This window comes from Eriocheir sinensis, chromosome 28 (assembly GCF_024679095.1).
Source record: "Eriocheir sinensis breed Jianghai 21 chromosome 28, ASM2467909v1, whole genome shotgun sequence".
NCBI lineage: Eukaryota > Metazoa > Arthropoda > Malacostraca > Decapoda > Varunidae > Eriocheir > Eriocheir sinensis.
The window spans coordinates 8162133-8180468 of NC_066536.1; the positions used below are offsets into that span (position 1 = coordinate 8162133).

At 40.8% G+C, this 18336-nt stretch overlaps 2 protein-coding genes across 4 annotated transcripts in view; one reads left to right on the forward strand and one right to left on the reverse strand.

Annotated features, from left to right (window-relative positions):
- Positions 1 to 13650, forward strand: part of LOC127004468 (uncharacterized) — a 42553-nt gene extending 28903 nt beyond the window's left edge. The window contains exons 2-9 of one of the 2 annotated variants that reach the window (XM_050872210.1): positions 379 to 1448; positions 3973 to 4107; positions 4311 to 4495; positions 4736 to 4937; positions 5170 to 5711; positions 6000 to 6311; positions 6653 to 6865; positions 13502 to 13650. In XM_050872210.1, coding sequence (XP_050728167.1) covers positions 379 to 1448; positions 3973 to 4107; positions 4311 to 4495; positions 4736 to 4937; positions 5170 to 5711; positions 6000 to 6311; positions 6653 to 6865; positions 13502 to 13519 — 2677 coding nt within the window. In that variant the 3' untranslated portion in view covers positions 13520 to 13650. Of the gene's footprint in view, positions 1 to 378; positions 1449 to 3972; positions 4108 to 4310; positions 4496 to 4735; positions 4938 to 5169; positions 5712 to 5999; positions 6312 to 6652; positions 8114 to 13501 lie in introns of those variants that run through there. The other variant, XM_050872209.1, reaches the window with a different exon arrangement.
- On the reverse strand, positions 6179 to 18246 carry LOC127004471 (glycosyltransferase 8 domain-containing protein 1-like). 2 transcript variants are annotated; one of them, XM_050872218.1, is made up of 9 exons: positions 17877 to 18246; positions 16644 to 16798; positions 16316 to 16418; positions 15486 to 15633; positions 14791 to 14957; positions 13934 to 14201; positions 13521 to 13627; positions 13131 to 13339; positions 6179 to 6316 (listed from the first exon to the last, which is right to left on the reverse strand). In XM_050872218.1, the coding sequence occupies exons 1-8, from the start codon at positions 17902 to 17904 to the stop codon at positions 13155 to 13157; spliced, it is 1161 nt and encodes a 386-aa protein (XP_050728175.1). In that variant the 5' UTR covers positions 17905 to 18246; the 3' UTR covers positions 6179 to 6316; positions 13131 to 13154. The 2 variants fall into 2 exon arrangements, with proteins under 2 accessions (XP_050728175.1, XP_050728174.1); XM_050872217.1 differs by lacking the exon at positions 6179 to 6316 and having other exon boundaries at positions 7541 to 13339.
- Between the last annotated feature and the right edge of the window lie 90 nt (positions 18247 to 18336).

Consider the following 18336-nt stretch of genomic DNA (forward strand, 5'->3'; position numbering starts at 1 on the left):
AACTGGGAGGGGCGTGACGTATATACTAACGGGGCATCATAAGAGCCTTGCTTGTTTTAATGGGGTCGTTTAGGGCACTTATCTGAGAGAGCCTCGTTCGTCATAACCCGCGCTGCCTCCACTTACGAGATAGCCAGCCTTGGGGACATGAGGGAGGGACGGGAGGGCACTCACAACATAACATTAGAGTTGATGTGAAGCGGCTGTCTGTCCGGCCAGTAGTCAGCTATCATTGACCTGCAGAGAGCGACTCGGGTAATGTCCACCATACCTTCCTTACATAAATATATTAATGTGTGTGTGTGTGTATGTGTGTGTGTGTGTGTGACGGAAGGCCGGTGTTGTTGCTAAATGATGGTGTTGGTTCTGTCGTTTCAGAGAGTGTCGCGGCGTGCAGCCCACCATCGTGTATGGCCGCAGCTGCGAGGAACTGCCGTCACGGCCCCTGCGTGGCCCGAGGCCCCACGTGCTGGCCGCCTACACGGGGCCAGCTGGGGGTCTCACGTCTGTCAATAGAGGAGGCCATCCGCCCCTTCAGCGGGATGAGGCTGACCTAGACTACATCGATGCTGACGATGCCACTTCCGACGCGCAGCCCAACGCCTACGTCACGTCACAAAAGCCGCCGCCACGTAAGACGCCGTATTACGACCTGGCTGCGTATTTTCGCAAGCGGGAGCCTGAGGCCAAAGGGCGGGGCGGGGACGGGGAGGGCGGGGTGCGGGCCGGGGGCAGCGACGACTCTCTGGACTGCGAGGCGCCGTCTTGGAGGGGCGAGGCGCCCTCCCCTCTCTCCCCAAACCCTGGGCGTGCACCGCCCTCCGCCTTCCTTCAGTTCGGTGACGGGCCCCTCAACTACGGCCTCAGGCTGCCCCGGGGAGAGGACGGATGCTGCTTGAACGGTGTCGGGGCTGGTAGTGGTGGTGGTGATGGTAGTGATGCTGGTAGTGGGGGTGGTAGCGATGGTAATGGTGCTTACAGTAACACTGGTAGGTGCTGGCAGGGTGACGCTGGTGGGGAGGCGGTGCTGGTGAGCTGCACGGACGAGGGAGGCGGCGTGGTGGTGAACCAGCTGCTGGACCCCCAACTTGACCAAAATCTCAACCCACTCATCACACTTCACACGGCCGTCCTCGACAACAACCATCACCACCAGACCACTGACGTTAATACCAACGACAACGCACATACTCATGACAACCATACCGACCAACAACAGATAGACGACAATCACACAGACGTCCAACCCGACGACAACCACCCTACCTCTGCTCTCTATGAGAACGGTAACTACACGGCTGAGGAGAATCCCGTTGATAGGAATGGCGAGGCTGAAGACGGAGAGGACGCTTCGACACTGGAAGAAGACAGCGAGGGCGGCAACAGCCTTGCCAGCCAGAGAGCAAGGTTCCTGACCCTTGACCTGGTGGAGGCGGGGTTGCTGGCAGGTCAGTCCCCCTCTAAACCGCAACCACCACAACAATCTCCACTTCAGCAAGGAAGAGCCACCAGCCAGGCCGCACTAGCACGCATGAAGCTCTTCTTTTCCCAACCCTCCCTTTTCTGCTCCCCTCGACCCCTTAAATCCGACTCCTCCTCACCGGCGGCTCTCAAAGCATGTTGGAGCATATATATCTTAATATAGTTCACCAGAATGCAATGCAGTATACTAATAAGGCATGGTAATTTAAAGGAAGGCCCCAGACAATGAAACACGTGAGTAGGTATACACGTGTTTCATTGGTATTCAGGACGTAAACGGGGAATATGATGCATGCTAATTATTAGAGAAGAATGGATATTACATGGTACACACACAAACACACACACACACACACACACACACACACACCAAGCATCCTCAGGTGGGGATCTTTCTTTGTTTAGTTAACATGTTATAGTTTTATTTGTTTTCGTAACAAGATGATATTTTTATTTATTATAAACATAGTGATAATTTTATTTAGAGTAGAGACAAGCCTGTGACTTGTGTATAATACAAATTATGTGGCATGACAAGTATGTTTTAAGTTGCACGAAGCCAGAAAACATTATTAGTATTTTTATGTGAGTCATCCAAATGCTTACCATTGTTGATGCACCATTACAGGGTCACTATATTGCTATCTACGAGAGAGAGAGAGAGAGAGAGAGAGAGAGAGAGAGAGAGAGAGAGAGAGAGAGAGAGTGTTAAATTTACACAAAAAAAAATAGCAAACTTAGTAGACTCGTAATCTTAAAATAATATGGGAGCATGTATGGTAGATGGTAAACAGAGTGAATAAATGAAGAGATAAATTAATATATAAGGTAAATATGAAAACTAAATAGTGAGTAAATGAATGAGATAAATAAGTGTCTTAACTGTACCTGTATCAACCTGTATCTCTTGGTTATTTTTGTGTCTGGCTATCGATCTGCTATATAAATCTGCCTACCTATTTAACTTTTCTTGAGTTTATAGTATATTTTTTTCCTAGTTTTTTTAGTTATTATTATCCGTATAAACCAATAACTCAGCCTATGAACTGGACAACAAAACACTTCAGCTACTTTTACACTTCCCATCAGCCGTCACCGCTTCCTAATGGACTCTAACTTTCCAGACCTGTAGTAGGGCTTCAGAACCATAAGCTCTCCACCCTCTGAACTCCTTTTTTCCTCTTAAGCTTTCCTGCTACATGAGGGGTGGTGCATCCATACTTTTGGGATGCACTTCATTGGTTTTAATGCTGTTATTGCTTTATAAAGAAACCTGTGATAACCTTCAACTGATAATTCTTTTTTACAACCCAGTAGGACTCTTCTGGTGTTGCTACTCCACACTGGCTGTATCTTTTTTCCCAAGTATACTCAGGATCCTAATGCTTCACTACTCTTTCAGCCTCTTCTGTTTTATTTTAAATAATTTCATATAGCTTTACTTAAAAAAAGAATAGTATACATAATTAATTGAGATTGTTGGTGTTGTATGCAGAATTTTCTTCCAGTTTGCACATTGAAATTTTTGTGTGTATTTGTGCACTATAAAAAAAAGTGTAGACATATACATTTGAGCTGCAGAGTAACTTGACTATAGTATTGATACCTTCACTAGTACTGTTTTCCCTAACACTCCCTGGTCAAGTACTTTGTCACAAATATGTTTTTGAAGAAAAACGCATGAATTAATGTCATGAAAATTTACATCCATTGTAAGCACTTTAAGCTGATGTCATTGAGGTTTAAGCTGCTTTTAACATTATAACTTTATTTTTTGCCTAGACCCTTGAACAAACTATTTTTCATTTCCTGAATTATTGCAGTACGTAATGTGTTTGATCAGCACTCAGTCTACTTTGTGTTTCATCAGTTTCAGTATTGTATTTATCTGTTGAGAGGAGTCCATCCAGTGACTAGCAAAACCATGCTCACCCTGTGCCAACAACTTCATTCCTTTGCTTGAACCCTCTGTCATGACAGCAGGAAGTGGGCAGCTGCATCACTAAATAACTTTTCCATTATTTACAATCAGTTTCAATGTCTTGATAAAATATCTGATTGAATTTTCCTTCCCTGTGGGTAAAAATATGTTAAGAGAGCATGCAATAAAAGCCTAGAAGAACATGATAAAGCAGTTATCATATTAAGAGTATTGTCTTTGACAGATGTTGAAAGGATTTATAGTTATAGCAATAAATGTTACATTATTACCGTACCTCCACTTTGCATACTTTCATATGTTTAAGAATCGCTCATAAGAATACTCAGCTGCCTAATTTAATTTATGAAGTGTGCACTCAGTTATTGAATGAATATTGTTCTTTTAATCATCTTCCTCAAGATTTCCCATATGAAATAAATCAAAATTTTGTGAAGTGTAGTAAATGTCCAAATTTTTCAGATTTATATAATACATGCATGAAATGTATGCATAGTATCTGTGGGTGATTCATATTCATAGTATACCTAACCATCAGTGTATGCCTACAGTGCCAGACCCTGACCTGAAGAGAAGTGAGAAGGAAGAGATTGCTGGGCTATTAAACTGGAACCGACCTCACCAGCGAGCGTACGGCCTTTCCACCACCCTGTACGAGAGGCACCCACTCACCAGTGAGAGGGCAGGTGAGGAGGAGAGAAAACCACAAACATTTAAGTGATATACAGCATATTGCAACCAGTGTGTGTGTGTGTGTGTGTGTGTGTGTGTGTGACATTATTAAACATAGAAGTAAACACACCTGAGGAAATAGAGCCTTACCTGAGAGAGAGAAAGAGAGAGATTGCTGTTCCTGATAACTAACCATCACTGCTGCTCCACTTTCTAGGTAACCCAATAGCAGATGCCTTTGGGGTGATAGCACGTGAAGACAGTGCTATCCTGGCACTGGCTGATGGTGTGAACTGGGGCGAGAAAGCCAGCATAGCGGCAAGATGTGCTATTCATGGCTGTCTGCACCACCTCAACACTGCCCTCTACTCCCCAGCAGCCGCCCCTCCAGAAACCACCACGGTACTGACCCCCAATCCACCTTTGCATGTGGCACTCTTGCTTTGTACAAAATTTAGTTGTTAGTTTCTACTTTTTTTTATTTTTATTTATTTTTTTCTTTTTTTATTATTATTATTATTATTATTATTATTATTATTATTATTATTATTATTATTATTATTATTATTATTATTATTACTATTCTGCAGATTTAGATTAACATTGATGAGAACTTGAAGTTATATTCCATCATATCCACAGGATGTGTTTGTGGCATTGTTGAGATCCTTCCATGCAGCACACAGCCTCATTCTTCAGGAGGATGGCATGTTGACAACACTAACAGCTGCCGTGGTCATGCCTCTAGCTAACCGAGAACAGTATGTGGTGTGTGTGTGCAATGTGGGAGACTCACTGGCCTATGTGTTCTCTCAAAAGCATGGCGTCCGGGAAATCACACAGGGTATGTAGAGGAGGAATGGGAGGCCAGCCATGTGAGACTTAATACCAGCAAACTTCATTTTCATATAACAGATAGTGCTTTGATGAACTGAGGATAAAGGATGAGATTTTGGTTACAGAATCAGACCACAACAACCCTTTATTTATTGGTTTAAGAGTATAAAAAACATCTTGCATGACTTGAATCTACTTCTACTGTTACTTGAATCTACTAAAGGTCATTCCATTTGCAGGGTCACACGACATCTACAGCATGAGAGACATGAGGGATGCATTGGGAGCTCTGGGACCAGTGGACGGCACTAATCCAGAGCTCAACAACCTAACCTGTTCCCTCACCTACTGTGAAGCGGGGGACATTGTCTTCCTCACCAGCGATGGAATCTCCGATAACTTTGATCCTGTTGTGGGCAAGTTTGCTATTCCCAGGAAGGAAACTCCAACAGCCTCAAAAGACAGTCAAACTAATGGCAAGGAGCAGCAGAATGGTGTACAGGATGGTCGAGGGAATGAACCCAGCAAAGAGGAGCAGAGTAAACAGCAGTCTCACCCCTCATCTAGCAGACAGGGACAGCAGGCAGCAGGAAGGCAACAACAGCAACAGAATAATAAGGGTTCAGGAAGGCAACATGGTTCAGCTAGTCGACAGCATCACTCACAACACTCGTCAGGGAGACAACAACAGCAGCAGCAGCAGCGAGGTGGCAGGGTGAGGAGGACACCTTCTGGAAGCAAGGAACAAGCTGGCAGTGGTCATGCTCGTGCAGGGAAACAGGTTAATTGAGGCCGCTTATTGTTCCATTTTCTAATTTCTAATTTTCCATTTGAATATAAAAATACTAATATCAGTTTTACTAGTAAACAAACCAAGGCATAAAATATATTGGTTATAATCTCTTCCATTCTGCCATGTAACTATTTTCATGTATATTTCTAGTCTAACCAGTACAATTTTAAGATGGTTAAGCTAAACAGGCAACTTTTACAGTCAAGTTTTCAAGCTAAAGCTTCATGATCTCTGTACATACATGTTTAGTCACTGGAGGCCTATTCACCATTCCAGCCTGTTAGCAATGTCAAGTCTGTGGGGGCTGGATTGCCAGAACATGAAGAAGAGGAAGCAAAAGACCCTTTCCTGCCCTTGGTGGAGGCCCATCAACGCCATGAACTCACACTGCTTCGCATGGAGGACCTGCTAAGGTGTGGCCTCACCAGCCCTGGCCCTGTCACCACTGCTCAAGGCCTGTGTCTGGAGATGGTCCACTTTGCCACCAAGTTGACAGTTGCTAAGCGAAGAATCCTTGAAGACCCAGATCTTTACTCCTCTACCTCCAAGGAGCTTTCCCGCTCCCACCAACGGAACCGTCGCAGGAAGGTATGCTAGAGACCATGAGAAGCACAGATGATAGAGACGTATATGTAAAATAGTCATTTGAAAAGTAGAAAATTCATTCAAACATATTACTGTGTTTAGCTTGACGCATAATACTTCTGCAATAAATAAGTCTTTCCCAGTGATGTTATTTTAATGTAAGGTGATAAATGTTCAATTTTCAGTTACCTAATAGTTGATCCTCTTTTGAAGTAATAAAAGGAACACATGATGCTAATTCATATGTTGGTCACTGTATAGAGGACAGCTGTTCTTGTAGTGTGAAATATCTTATGAAATGTCCTAGTTAATAGATGATTCATGTTAGTGTGGTGGTGTTTCAGGTTTGTGAGAAGCTGGCTTTGGTCCCAGGCAAACTGGACCATGCCACTGTAGTAGCTTATGTAGTGGGGCTTCACCTGGACCCTGATGCCCCAGACCCCGAGCACCCAGTGGTACGCCACCCTGTGTTTCGACCAGCCCCTCTTGCCTCCCCAGACTCCACACGCAGCTTAGTGTCACAGCTGGAGGAGGCACGACCAGCCGACCTTCCCACGGTGAGTGCAGGCGGGGCAGCACAGGTGGTGGGGCCAGAGGGCAAAGAATCTCCTTTCTCCCAAGACAAAGAGAATCTCAGCCCCAACACAGCCCCAGTGCCATGCCGCCCCACCCTCATTGAGACCATTGTGTGACCCTCATCACACCCAAGGGACCATCACTGTCCTCACACCAAGCCTTAGCATGGCCATACCATCACCATGAATCCATTTGGCTCACATTGCTTCAAAGAGGAAAAAGTGGCCATGAATAGTGTCTGATGGTGAATTTGTAAAAGTTGTTAACAGTTGCAACATTCCAATTAGGAGACAGCTTACTCCTCTCCCCAATCTCCTTTCCTGACTGAGAAGGTGGGAGAGAGCTTCCTCTCCAATTCAGCTCATGTCATAGCTCAATTCTCACTGCTCAGGAACACATCTTTATATGTTTATTTCTGAAGAAATCAGTTCATAAAATCAAGGGGGAATTTTTTTTGCTGTGACCAAGTGTCCCATTCATTTACTCTTAAGAGTTGTAAATGTGCCAGATAGACAGGTGGCTGCATACCTGGGAGCAAAGTCAACATGACTGACCAACAGATGCCATACACCTGAAGCCATAATTTTGCCTCTGGACTAGACCTAAGCATTTATGTTCCATTTCCCTAGTGTAATAAGTAAAATGAAACTATCAAATGGAATGGTTACAATATTTATAGAATTTTATAAAAAGTATATTGTTTACAGACTTGTTACATCAGCTTCATAAATTGCAACTACTACATTATAACAACATTCATAATAACAGTAGTAACAACATTCATAATAACAAAGTCAAAATAATGCCAGGAACATATATAACTAAAGGGCGTGAGTCTCTTCATTCTACACCACTTTTGCACACTACACTTCCCAGTTACAGTCACCACTACTCGGCTCATCTGCTGTGATCATGGTTACACTCACCCTCCTTTACATAACCAGTTTATAGCAGTGTTGTCCAACTTTTTTTCCCTGTTGTACCCTTTTGCAACTTATTTTACACTCCTTTCATCTATTAAACAGAATATATCTGATAACATCACAGTTTCAATGCCAGATAAATTATTCAAAACAAAATGTTTTAAGTTTTCTTTAGACTCGGTCAAATGTAAAATTAGTTGTTCATTAATTATCTTTGCCACTTGAGAAGGTAGTGACAATTGCTGTTACAGTAGGCTGTTTTTTTACTTTCTCTGTTTTGATGAAACACCTATTACTGAGAGAAAGACCTTGCAAAGACAGGTTGATCTAAAAAGTGTATGCTGTTCCAAAGCTCTCTTACCTTGGTTCAGAGTCCTCATTTTAGACAACTCCAAAGTCTAACTTGAATTTAACTTTTGGACTTCTTACAGTGTTCCCCAAAATAAATGTACAGCCTCTGTGGTTTAGTGGTTAGCATACCACGGTTCAAATCCCAGCTTGGGCAGTCATCATGCAGCCCATCCAGCTGTTAATCCTCTCTTTCAGGCTGGTCAATAAATGGGTACCCGGGGAAGTTAAACAGTGGTAACTCAGATGTTGCACTTGCCCTTTGTCCCTAGGTAATGGGTTCTCACTCACCACAGGCTCAAGGGCCAATGGGGCATTGATGAACACCAAGGCCTTGAGTAGCTATGATGTATGCTCCCACCTTTACCTTTAGTATACAGCTATTTACATCCAGCAAACTTGCAGATGATAACATGAAAAAATATTTTCTATTTGATCAGGACCTTTTTATGTAAATGAATAATGCTAGATACCCCACTTTGGACAACACTGGTTTATAGTAGATGTCAATTACGTTTCTGTCTGTAATTGCTATGATAAAGAGCATAGCAACTTATATCAAATCTTTCCAGATTGCATCACATTGAAATTAAACAATCCATAATTTCATATTGATGTCATTACATGGCCATATTACAAAGGAAAATCAACTGTCTTCGGGTTGTGTTCGGGTGTGGTCACTTTTCCTATTAGGATTGTCAGAATTAGTGGAACAATCATAGGAAATTCTTTGGGCATCTCCCTTCTGCCAAAGGCCACCTTTGTATTAACAAAAACTGCAGACCTTTGTATCAGTATCTTTACACTGATTCATATTTAGGGTGTAATTCATGAAGATAAATTAAGCAACAATGAAAGTGCCCCCCATAATAACAATGATGGAAGAAAACCTAAAACAGAATGTGTTTATATACATTCATTAGTGCAAGACATCACACTTCCACAATATCAGCATGAGAAGGATATTTGGGTACCTGCGAGTGTACAGTATTTTAACTGATTTGAAGGTGTCGACATTAATGTACATACTTGTGTGTCCATTACCTTAATATAAATACACCACAATGGTTACATTGCTCTGTCTTAATTGATTAAATGTTTTAAGAGAGAAATTGTGTCCAAAATGAATGTTAATGTTAGCCCTTCCTAAAACTGCTGGCATACACTTGTTTTTTTATCATGCAGATTTTGGCGACGCTGCTTTGGTTACCCAAAAAGCCTGTGTCAGACCTTGTGCAATCTTTTCTCACCACTTGCTTCACAAAACACCATATGTGGTATAAACAGTGATTCATTCATATTATGATAAACAATCATACATTAACCCGAGAACGTCAACAGACCCTTTTCAGGGCTTTCACGAGTCGTGGCTGTGGTACGGTGGACCCTAAAAAGGGCTCGCCATAAAACACCTAATTCGAGCTAATTGTAGGCTGTGGTGGCAGAGCGCAACCCACCATGAATGCCCGAGGTCATTGTGGTGGGTGAGTGATCTTGAGGCGGGCTTTTTTGTCGTAGGTGGTGCTGTAAGGTCATGGCATACTGAATTAGCAATCCACACAGTAATCACTTGTCAAATTCTGTATAGTAGACAACAAGTGACTTTCAGCTAGATGCCACGCGTCACGACTGTTTATTTTGTAACAAACACAACCCCCCAAAAAATGCAGTTTGAGTGAAAGTAAATATTTTTAACGGCTTTATGATTATGAGAGGAGTACTCTCATGTACGTTCCATGTTCTTTTCTTAGTCTCAAAATGCAGTGTAATCTTGTCGTTTCTCGGCCACTTCTCGGCTTTCCTATAGCTGAAGCCCACGGGTTAAGGGGGTAACCAAAATTAATTTCAACCTTTTGGACTTATTAATATACGGTTAATACACAACTTAGGGCTCCTTGATTCATCGTGCCTCTGGTTAACTTATTTTAGCATTTATATTAATCCCATCCACTATGATGATCACAAACCCAATTACCATCAGGTTTAATTTGTAATATGGTTGTCAGTCATTCTTGCTTGGGTGAAAAAGCGAAAAAATAATGAATGGAAAGTCTCATAGTGCTCACATTCCTCACTGATGCCGTTGCTGTCCAGCCCTCACCCACATTCACCTCTGATCCTTAACTGAACAATCTGTAGTTTTGGAACTCCTGTATTGTTTATGTACAAGGTGCAATCCAAAAATTTCTGGACTAGCACTCCGGGGCTCAAACAGTTTGTAGTATTAGTGTCTACTGCCATGACAGGCAACATATGTCAATGGTGCATCAGTATCACTTCAGATAAGGTGTCGGGAGCACAAGTTTTAATGTTACGTGCATTTTGTTAAGTACAGCTCACATGTCATCATTGATTTGAAATGGCAGGTTTTCACAAATAAAGTGTGTGTATTGAGCTTTGCTTTAGACTTGCCAAGTGTTTTAGACACCCATGAAATGCTTAAACAAACATATGGGGAGGTTGCAGTGGGCCGTACGCATAGTTTCAAGTGGCATTTGAGTTTTAGAAAGAGCTGAACCTTCTATTTATGAGCTTTCTGGATGACCTTCAAACACAATGAATGAAAACATTGAAAAGGTTTAGCTGACCGTTCATGAAGGTTGATAGTACATTGTACCATCAAGGACATCTATGATATTGTTTAGTTAGGTTACAGTACCTATTTATAGATTCTTACAGATGATCTCCCCATACAACAACAAATTGCAACAAATTTATGACGAGACTCCCTGCTGATGACTAGAGCCAGAAGCAACTTTATATTTGTCTGGTGCTCAAAGAGTTTACAGGAACAGACCCCAACGTCCTCTCTAATATCATTATAGGGAATCAATGCAGGTTCATGGGTACAACCCAGAAACATAAATGTGACCTTTACAATGGAAGACTTCAACATCACCATGACCAAAGAAGGCAAGCAGGTCAAGAGAAATGGGATTGCTTGGGATGGGAAATGCTTATCTGCTTTTTTTACCAGAATGGGATTATCAATAGAGAGTCCTTACAAGTCAAATGCCCATTACTGATTTTCCTGTGGGGTCCTGATGCATTTGTGTGAAGATATAAAGAGGAAATGGCATAAAAACTAATGGGTGCTGCATTATGACAATATGCCTGTGCAAACAAAATGGTCATCATCCTCCACCTTTCATCCTTGTTGTATTTGGCTCCCGTTGACTTTTTTCTTTTCTTGAAGATAAGATTTTGACTTAAGTGCAGGAGATTTCACACTGAATAGATCCAAATCTACTTGAAGGCAGCAGTCAACAGCCTGATGAAAAGAAAATAGGTCCAAGCCTAATTGAAGGCAGTGCTCGGCAGCCTTATGTAAAAACATTCCATGAGTGCTCTGAGACTTGGTAGTGGTGCGAGGAACACTGTCTGGCCTCCACGGTGATTATTTCAAGGTATACATAGGTTTTTATGGGTACAGTCCATGAAAATTTGAATTGCACCCATTATGAACTTTATGAACCATAAGTATGTATTTATAATGGGCATTAGAGTTCAATGCATTTAGTTGTGAGGAAAAAGTTTTTTTAATATCTTACTATATATCAGAATATTTAAAACTTTTGATATCAGAAATAATAAAACTTTTATAAAAAAAAATCTGCAATATAACAAAGAATGCCTGTATAAAATATTTAAAGTTCAAATTAACTTTACACATTCTACACTAGTACACATCCCATCTAAGTCATAGCATACTTAGCATGTATAGATTTTTCCAAACATCTACTATAACAATTAAAAACAAATTGCCCATAAACAATTCATATTTGCAACAAACTTCAATTTATGAAGTGGATGCAGTGTACTTATTTAAGGAATTACAGTACACCACCTAAATTAACCTCTTGACAAGAGTAATCAATTATTTAACAGCAAAGCAATATGTATAAACAATTCTAGATTGTCCTTTAGAGAATATTTACAATAATTTCAAGATCAGTGCAAGTGTCATGGCCAGGATGGGCAGTGACCCAAAATCAATAACTATAATAAACATTAAGAATTCTTTACTTCATAAATTTGTAGGTTTTGTCTGTAATGAAAACAATATAGAAATACATATTATGAGCTAGTGGAATTTTCTTCAGCTAGTAGCTTCAGAGTTCAAGAATGTGTTCTTTTCTATCATCTGAGTTGGATTTAACCTTTTAGCACTGCTACAACTTGCGCATCACCACCACAGACAATCAAATGGTTGCTTTACATTGCTTTATATATGAGGAAAGATGATTCCTTTTCACAGCCTCCTTATGTCACCACATCATTCACCTTTTCATACTTTGAGCCTTAATTTCCACCAGATTTTTGTGCCACATGTTTAAAAACCTTGCAAATGTTTAGTAAAAGTGTGAATATTGTTAAAATGCCTTTCATTAATCCCTATAGCCCTTTCTTGCATACAAGTACTAGGTGAGTGCTTTTATCAAGACTCCAAGCAATCACCTTGCTTAAGACCCTCAGCCTGGATGACATGTTCTTCCTTGCCCGACCCTCCCTCTGTGAACACGTGCTGACCAGTATCACCCACAGGAATGTCTTTTAATGCTGATGTAACAAACAAGTAGTGTAGATGTACTTTATAAGCCTACACTGCTTCTTTTCAGTTCAACAGCTTTTTAAAATGTAATAGAATACATTTTAAAAAACATGGTAATGTTTAAAAGATAACTGAAACTGGGAAAATTATATATCTATATAAAAACTAATGAATAAGTAAAATACAGCACCATATGGCATGTCATCTAACCAAAAGGATTGTTACCTGACTGTGAAATTTAATTTTATGCTTATATTAAAAATTGCTTACAATAATGGAATATTAGATGAGTGCTTCCCTATATTCAAAAAGCAAAATGACAGCCCAGGTTCTGGCCTAAAACAATAATGTACAATACTGGAATACAGTCATTGTGATGGCAAGTATCAAACTTGATAAAAAAATAAAAATTATAAGACCTACTGGATAACACTGAGGCCTGCTGGCTCAAGCATTCATGTTGGGAGATAATCTAGCAGGCCTGTACTTGCCACTTGGGTCAGGTAAGTAATAACGAAGCCAGAGATCAGAGAAGGCAGCCTTGCGTCCCCAAGGCTTAAAATGGCCATTCCAGTGGAGAAGCTTGGCAGACTTAACAAAGCGTGTGGAGTAGCTGACTCGAGCCCTTGCACCTGTAAGGGATTATGATCCATTTAATCAACATCAGTGGTGACAAGTCTGCTTTATTTTTAATATGTGGAAATTATTGTATGCAATTTGATCATGAAATATGTTTGTAATGTTGAGAATTCAAAACTTTAAGCTAAATACACTTTTCCCTATTCTGCATTAAGACACCCAAGGTTGACTGACCCAGGTCTGGGAGGTGCCAGGCCCGAGGCAAGGGGGCGACGTGGCCGTACACCACTGCCAAGAGGGCTGCTTCCCCCTCATCAACCGTGGCAGAGTGGATTGGCTCACTAAAGGGATGAGAAAACAGGAGATTAATAAAAAATCAGATGATGTAAAGTTGTAAAAAGGTATAAGTGAAAAAAAATGTATTTTCTAATATATGAGTTTGTTATATCTAAACAGTTTGTTTCATTGAGTTTATTGATGTACTGAACCTAATGATATGATGTGAAATTATTACACCTCTGACATGTTAAAGCTGGAAATAATGGCAGAAATCAGTAATAGGTGATCATCCAACTATTTACAGTAATAATGAAACATAATGATAATCTGACTAGTGAGGAAAACAGCACTTGCACACAATTCCTTACGTTTTGGTGTTGCTACTGATCAAAGTTTGCATCTGCTGTGAGGCATTGGCCCACAGGTGTGCCTCACTCACAAAGACACCAGTGTTGGGGGCGCAAGTGTTGGGGTGGATCCTAAGGGCATGGATGGCTGGGTGCTCAAAGTTGAGCCGGGAGGAATAATGTAAAAGGTGGGGGAGGTTGACACGCTTGAGGGTGGATGTGCAGTCCTTTGTGAAGGCAGCAAACAGGTTACTAGTGATGGGAGTGTTCACAAGTTCTGTTATATCACCTGTGCAGAGGAATAAAAAAAATCTTACCTCGATGTGGTGGTAATTTTTTTTTTTTTTTTTTTTTTTTTTGCTTAAAAGAGCATGAAAAGAAAGGTGTATGGAGAGATGAGTCAACATCCACCTCCTTTATTACTGGTTTTGAAACAAAATTCAGTAAACAGCCACAAAGTCTGCAGTTTCAATTTACAGCAGGAAGCAATTCATTGTTTTAACACTGAGTACAATATTTAGATACTTTTGAGTAATATGATTGATGAAGATGAAAGAAATGTAAATACACAGTTTTGAGTAGAGTTCAACAATAGCCAGGAGTCTCCTAGAAGCATTCAAGATTTTTTTTTGTTCTTTTTTTTCTATGGGAAAAATAGGTTTATTATTCATCCATTTCCTGTGGAACATAATCAAATAGTGGGGGAGTTTCCTTTATGCCACAAAATGTAGTAATAAGTATGTGTCTACAGGTAAAATGTTATGTAGTGTAACAGGGAAGAAAGTCATCACATTAACATGTGGCTAAGACCTTGGAGCACATAATGGCATAAGTACAAAGTGAGGAAACTGCTTCACAAGCAATGCAATTTCACTAACCTTGCACAATGACATCAGGGTCAAGGTAGATGAACCTGCCCTTGAGTTGAGGGAATATATGGCTGATGAAGACCTTGGCATAATGTGGTCTTCCAGGTGGTACTTGAGGTGGGTGGGCCTTCACAGTGAAGCTGGTGCTGTGCAGCTTGGTTTGGGACACCCACTTCCTATTGGGGGGAAAAAAAAAAAAAAAAAAAAAAAAAAAAAAAAAAAGGGTAAGCTTTCTTGCAAAGAATGACAGCTTAGAAGCTGCCTTGTGTAGGCCCACCAGCCTCTTCCAGACTCCTTATGTTCTTATATATTTTTTTTTAACTATGGCATAAAAGTACTTCCTGAGGTACTTACAGAAAATACATTCCACATTCCTTGTATTTTTTTATGAAAACTGAATGGGAATGAAGAAACCCTCCCTATGAGGTAAACAGCTACCAGCCTCCATGCTATAAAGAATTTGCTTCATGACAGAGTGGTGCCAATTCTAGGTCTAGTTTTGTGGCAAAAGTGGTTCACCAAATCCAAAAAGCCCTAAAGATCCAGATCCATTAGGATTTAGTATTTATCCATATAAGTTGAATATTAATACATCTGACATTTATTACGGTAGTAGAAATAAACTGGCAATCATAATTCAAAAGATGTAAATGAAGGCTGTCAGAGTAAGATAAATGTCACCAGGTCAAGAAGAGACGACATACTTGAAGTGAGATATGAGGGCACTGGGCAGGGTGACATAAAAGTGGAGAGGGTGCTGTGTGTTGCTGGTCACACTGTTCATCATGGCCACCACCCCTAGCAGGCTGTCCATATCACCAGACACCACCACTCTCGCAGCCTCGCTAACACCTGCCAACATAAGGTAAGGATGGAGTAGCATTCTCCGTGGCTACATGACATTTTTTACCCCTAAGATGCAACCTCGCTAACACCTGCCAACATAAGGTAAGGATGGAGTAGCATTCTCCGTGGCTACATGACATTTTTTACCCCTAAGATGAAGTTAAAAAAGGACATATGAGATGCTTAGAAAACATTAGTACTCTAATTTATAGTTTGTTTCTTCACATAGAAATAAGCTATTAACTTATGATGATGTCTACATAATGGATATTTTCTTACTTCACTGATGTTTGGGGAATTTATATAGCAATAGTTTTATCATCAAAACAACACATAAATCAGCATCACAGCTCAACAAAAAAGCTAGTCTTACAGGTATGCACCTACCAACTTTACTTTGGTTTACTTTGAGCAATATTGCCTCTGCTTCATAACTTTACTTTTACAGTTATTTAAGCCTAAGAAGATTGAAGAAGTACGAATTACTCCTGAAAACATTTTTTTCTGTGTTTCAAAATATGTATATAAATAATTTCCATTTATGTAGTATCTTGGATGATAAAGAGCATGTAGGTTGTAGGTATGCTTATCTTTTTTTATATTATTATTATTATTATAATTAATATTATTATTATTGTTATTACAGTATTACTGTTATTATTAATAATATTATTATTATTATTATTACCTGAAGTAGGTTTGAGTGCAGCATTGTTCCTAAGTTTGCCTGGTGGCTGGCTGTGGGAATGGTTCCCCTGCCATGCATGCTGCAAGAACTCACTCAGCAATCCCTGCAACAAGGAATGAACTCTAGCAAAGTTATGTATCTTACTACCACATGTCTATCCACTTGTTGATCAAAATAAAGCTACTTACATGTGCTGGAAGATAATTCAGATATAGTAAATGATCTTTAGGCACATGATACTGGACACTAAGGGAAAAGCCTGCAAAGAAATATATATTAACATAGCTATTTAATGAAACAGGAATAGGGTTTGCAAATGTCCCCTCACCTGACTTTTTGCCACATGAGTGAGTGCTGTATTTCCAGCTTCCTTCAAAGCATCCAAGTGTCTCTGAGCCTGGGCTGGACCACCCGGCTGTCCTCTCAGGGAAGACAGGACATAGATGAGCAGCAGCGACCAACACACCGCCGCCAATACCACACCTTCATAAAGGAAAATATCACCTTGGCTAAATCAAGCTACGTTAAGCTCCTTTTTCTCTGTTGTAAATTAGCTAGGTAACAAATTTTAAGCAGAATGAATGAAAAAAAATACAAATGAAATAGATGGTACTGTCCAAACTATGGTAAAAGTAGGGTCATACACTAAGGTGTGAGTAGACTTGATGCTGATCTCCATTAGCCCTTAGGCCTGTAGTGGATATAGGTAATCCCATTTCCCCAGGACAAAGGGCAAATATAACATATAGGTTACCACAATTTATTGACCATCCCAAAAGGTGAGATAAATCGCTGTGCGAGCTGCGCATCAACTGTCCCAGACTAGGACAGAACCCAACCCTGCAGTCATAGTTATTTAAGCCAACATATTCAAATATCTACGTAACAGTAAACTGCCAGTCTTACCAAGGAATGGGCGTATGACTGAAGTGATACTAAGGGAGATGAGGATCAGAAAGAATTCAACACTGAAGTTGAAGGAATGATTCACGCTTGGGTTCCTGATATAAATGTGAACGAGACTGAACAACAGTGAATGGTGTCAGTAGTTCAAGAATTTCCGAAACCAGGCTATTCCCCTCTCCATGATGCTGCTGCTAACGTTTGTGGACTGACCATCTGTAAGCTTTTCCTTTAAAATACGTCAGTAATGGCATTATGGTGTGCTGCGTCTACTTGTATTCGGAAAAAGAACAAAAAATACATGCTATGTCAAAACATGATTTACTCAAAAACACATTGACACATTTCCCTTCCCTGCCTTGTCCCCGTTGGCTCATTGCCCCTAAACCTCCCTACTCCACTATTGGGTTAGCATGTAGCTGGCAAGATAATATATATGTAGTATTAGTTAGTAATGAATTATGACTAATACTGAGGGTTACTTTCTTCATTGTCTACACCTTGTTGGAGAGCATAATAATTGCTACTGCTAAGTGGAGGATAAAATACTTCAGTAATGCCTTTACAGTGATTGCTTTAAATTTCTTCCTACTACAAGAACACTTCACGTACTGCAAACATCAAACTTGCCTGATAAGTGAACCTGTTATGCACTTACACAGTTTAAGTCGTGTGTGGCTTAGCATGCTCACAAGAAGCTTAAGTCACGCCTCCCTTGGTGCTGTCGTCTCTCCCCGCCCCCTCGCCCAGTGCCATGCCAGGGCTGGGCCAGGCAGGCACTCAGCTGGTGCTCAGTGGTGCCTGGCGCTGACCTCCCCGCGCCGCGCCACGACACAGCTGATTCCTGGTGTATTTATACTTCAGTCTTGATGTAGAGCTGATGCACGAGAGCAAATATTAGGCAATTCTTGGCTAATAGCATAAAGAAACATTTTCATAGTCCCCGTTGAGGTGTTATAACGCGGTGCCCCTGCTGAGGCCTGCTGCTCGCGATCGGACGCGGTGCCTGATGATGCCTCGACCAGCTGACCAAACACACGGAAAGTGTGTCTGCATTGGGAGTTTTTTCGGTTGTTGAGCTTAGCAAATGCTAGTACATCCCTCCTTTTATTCTGAAA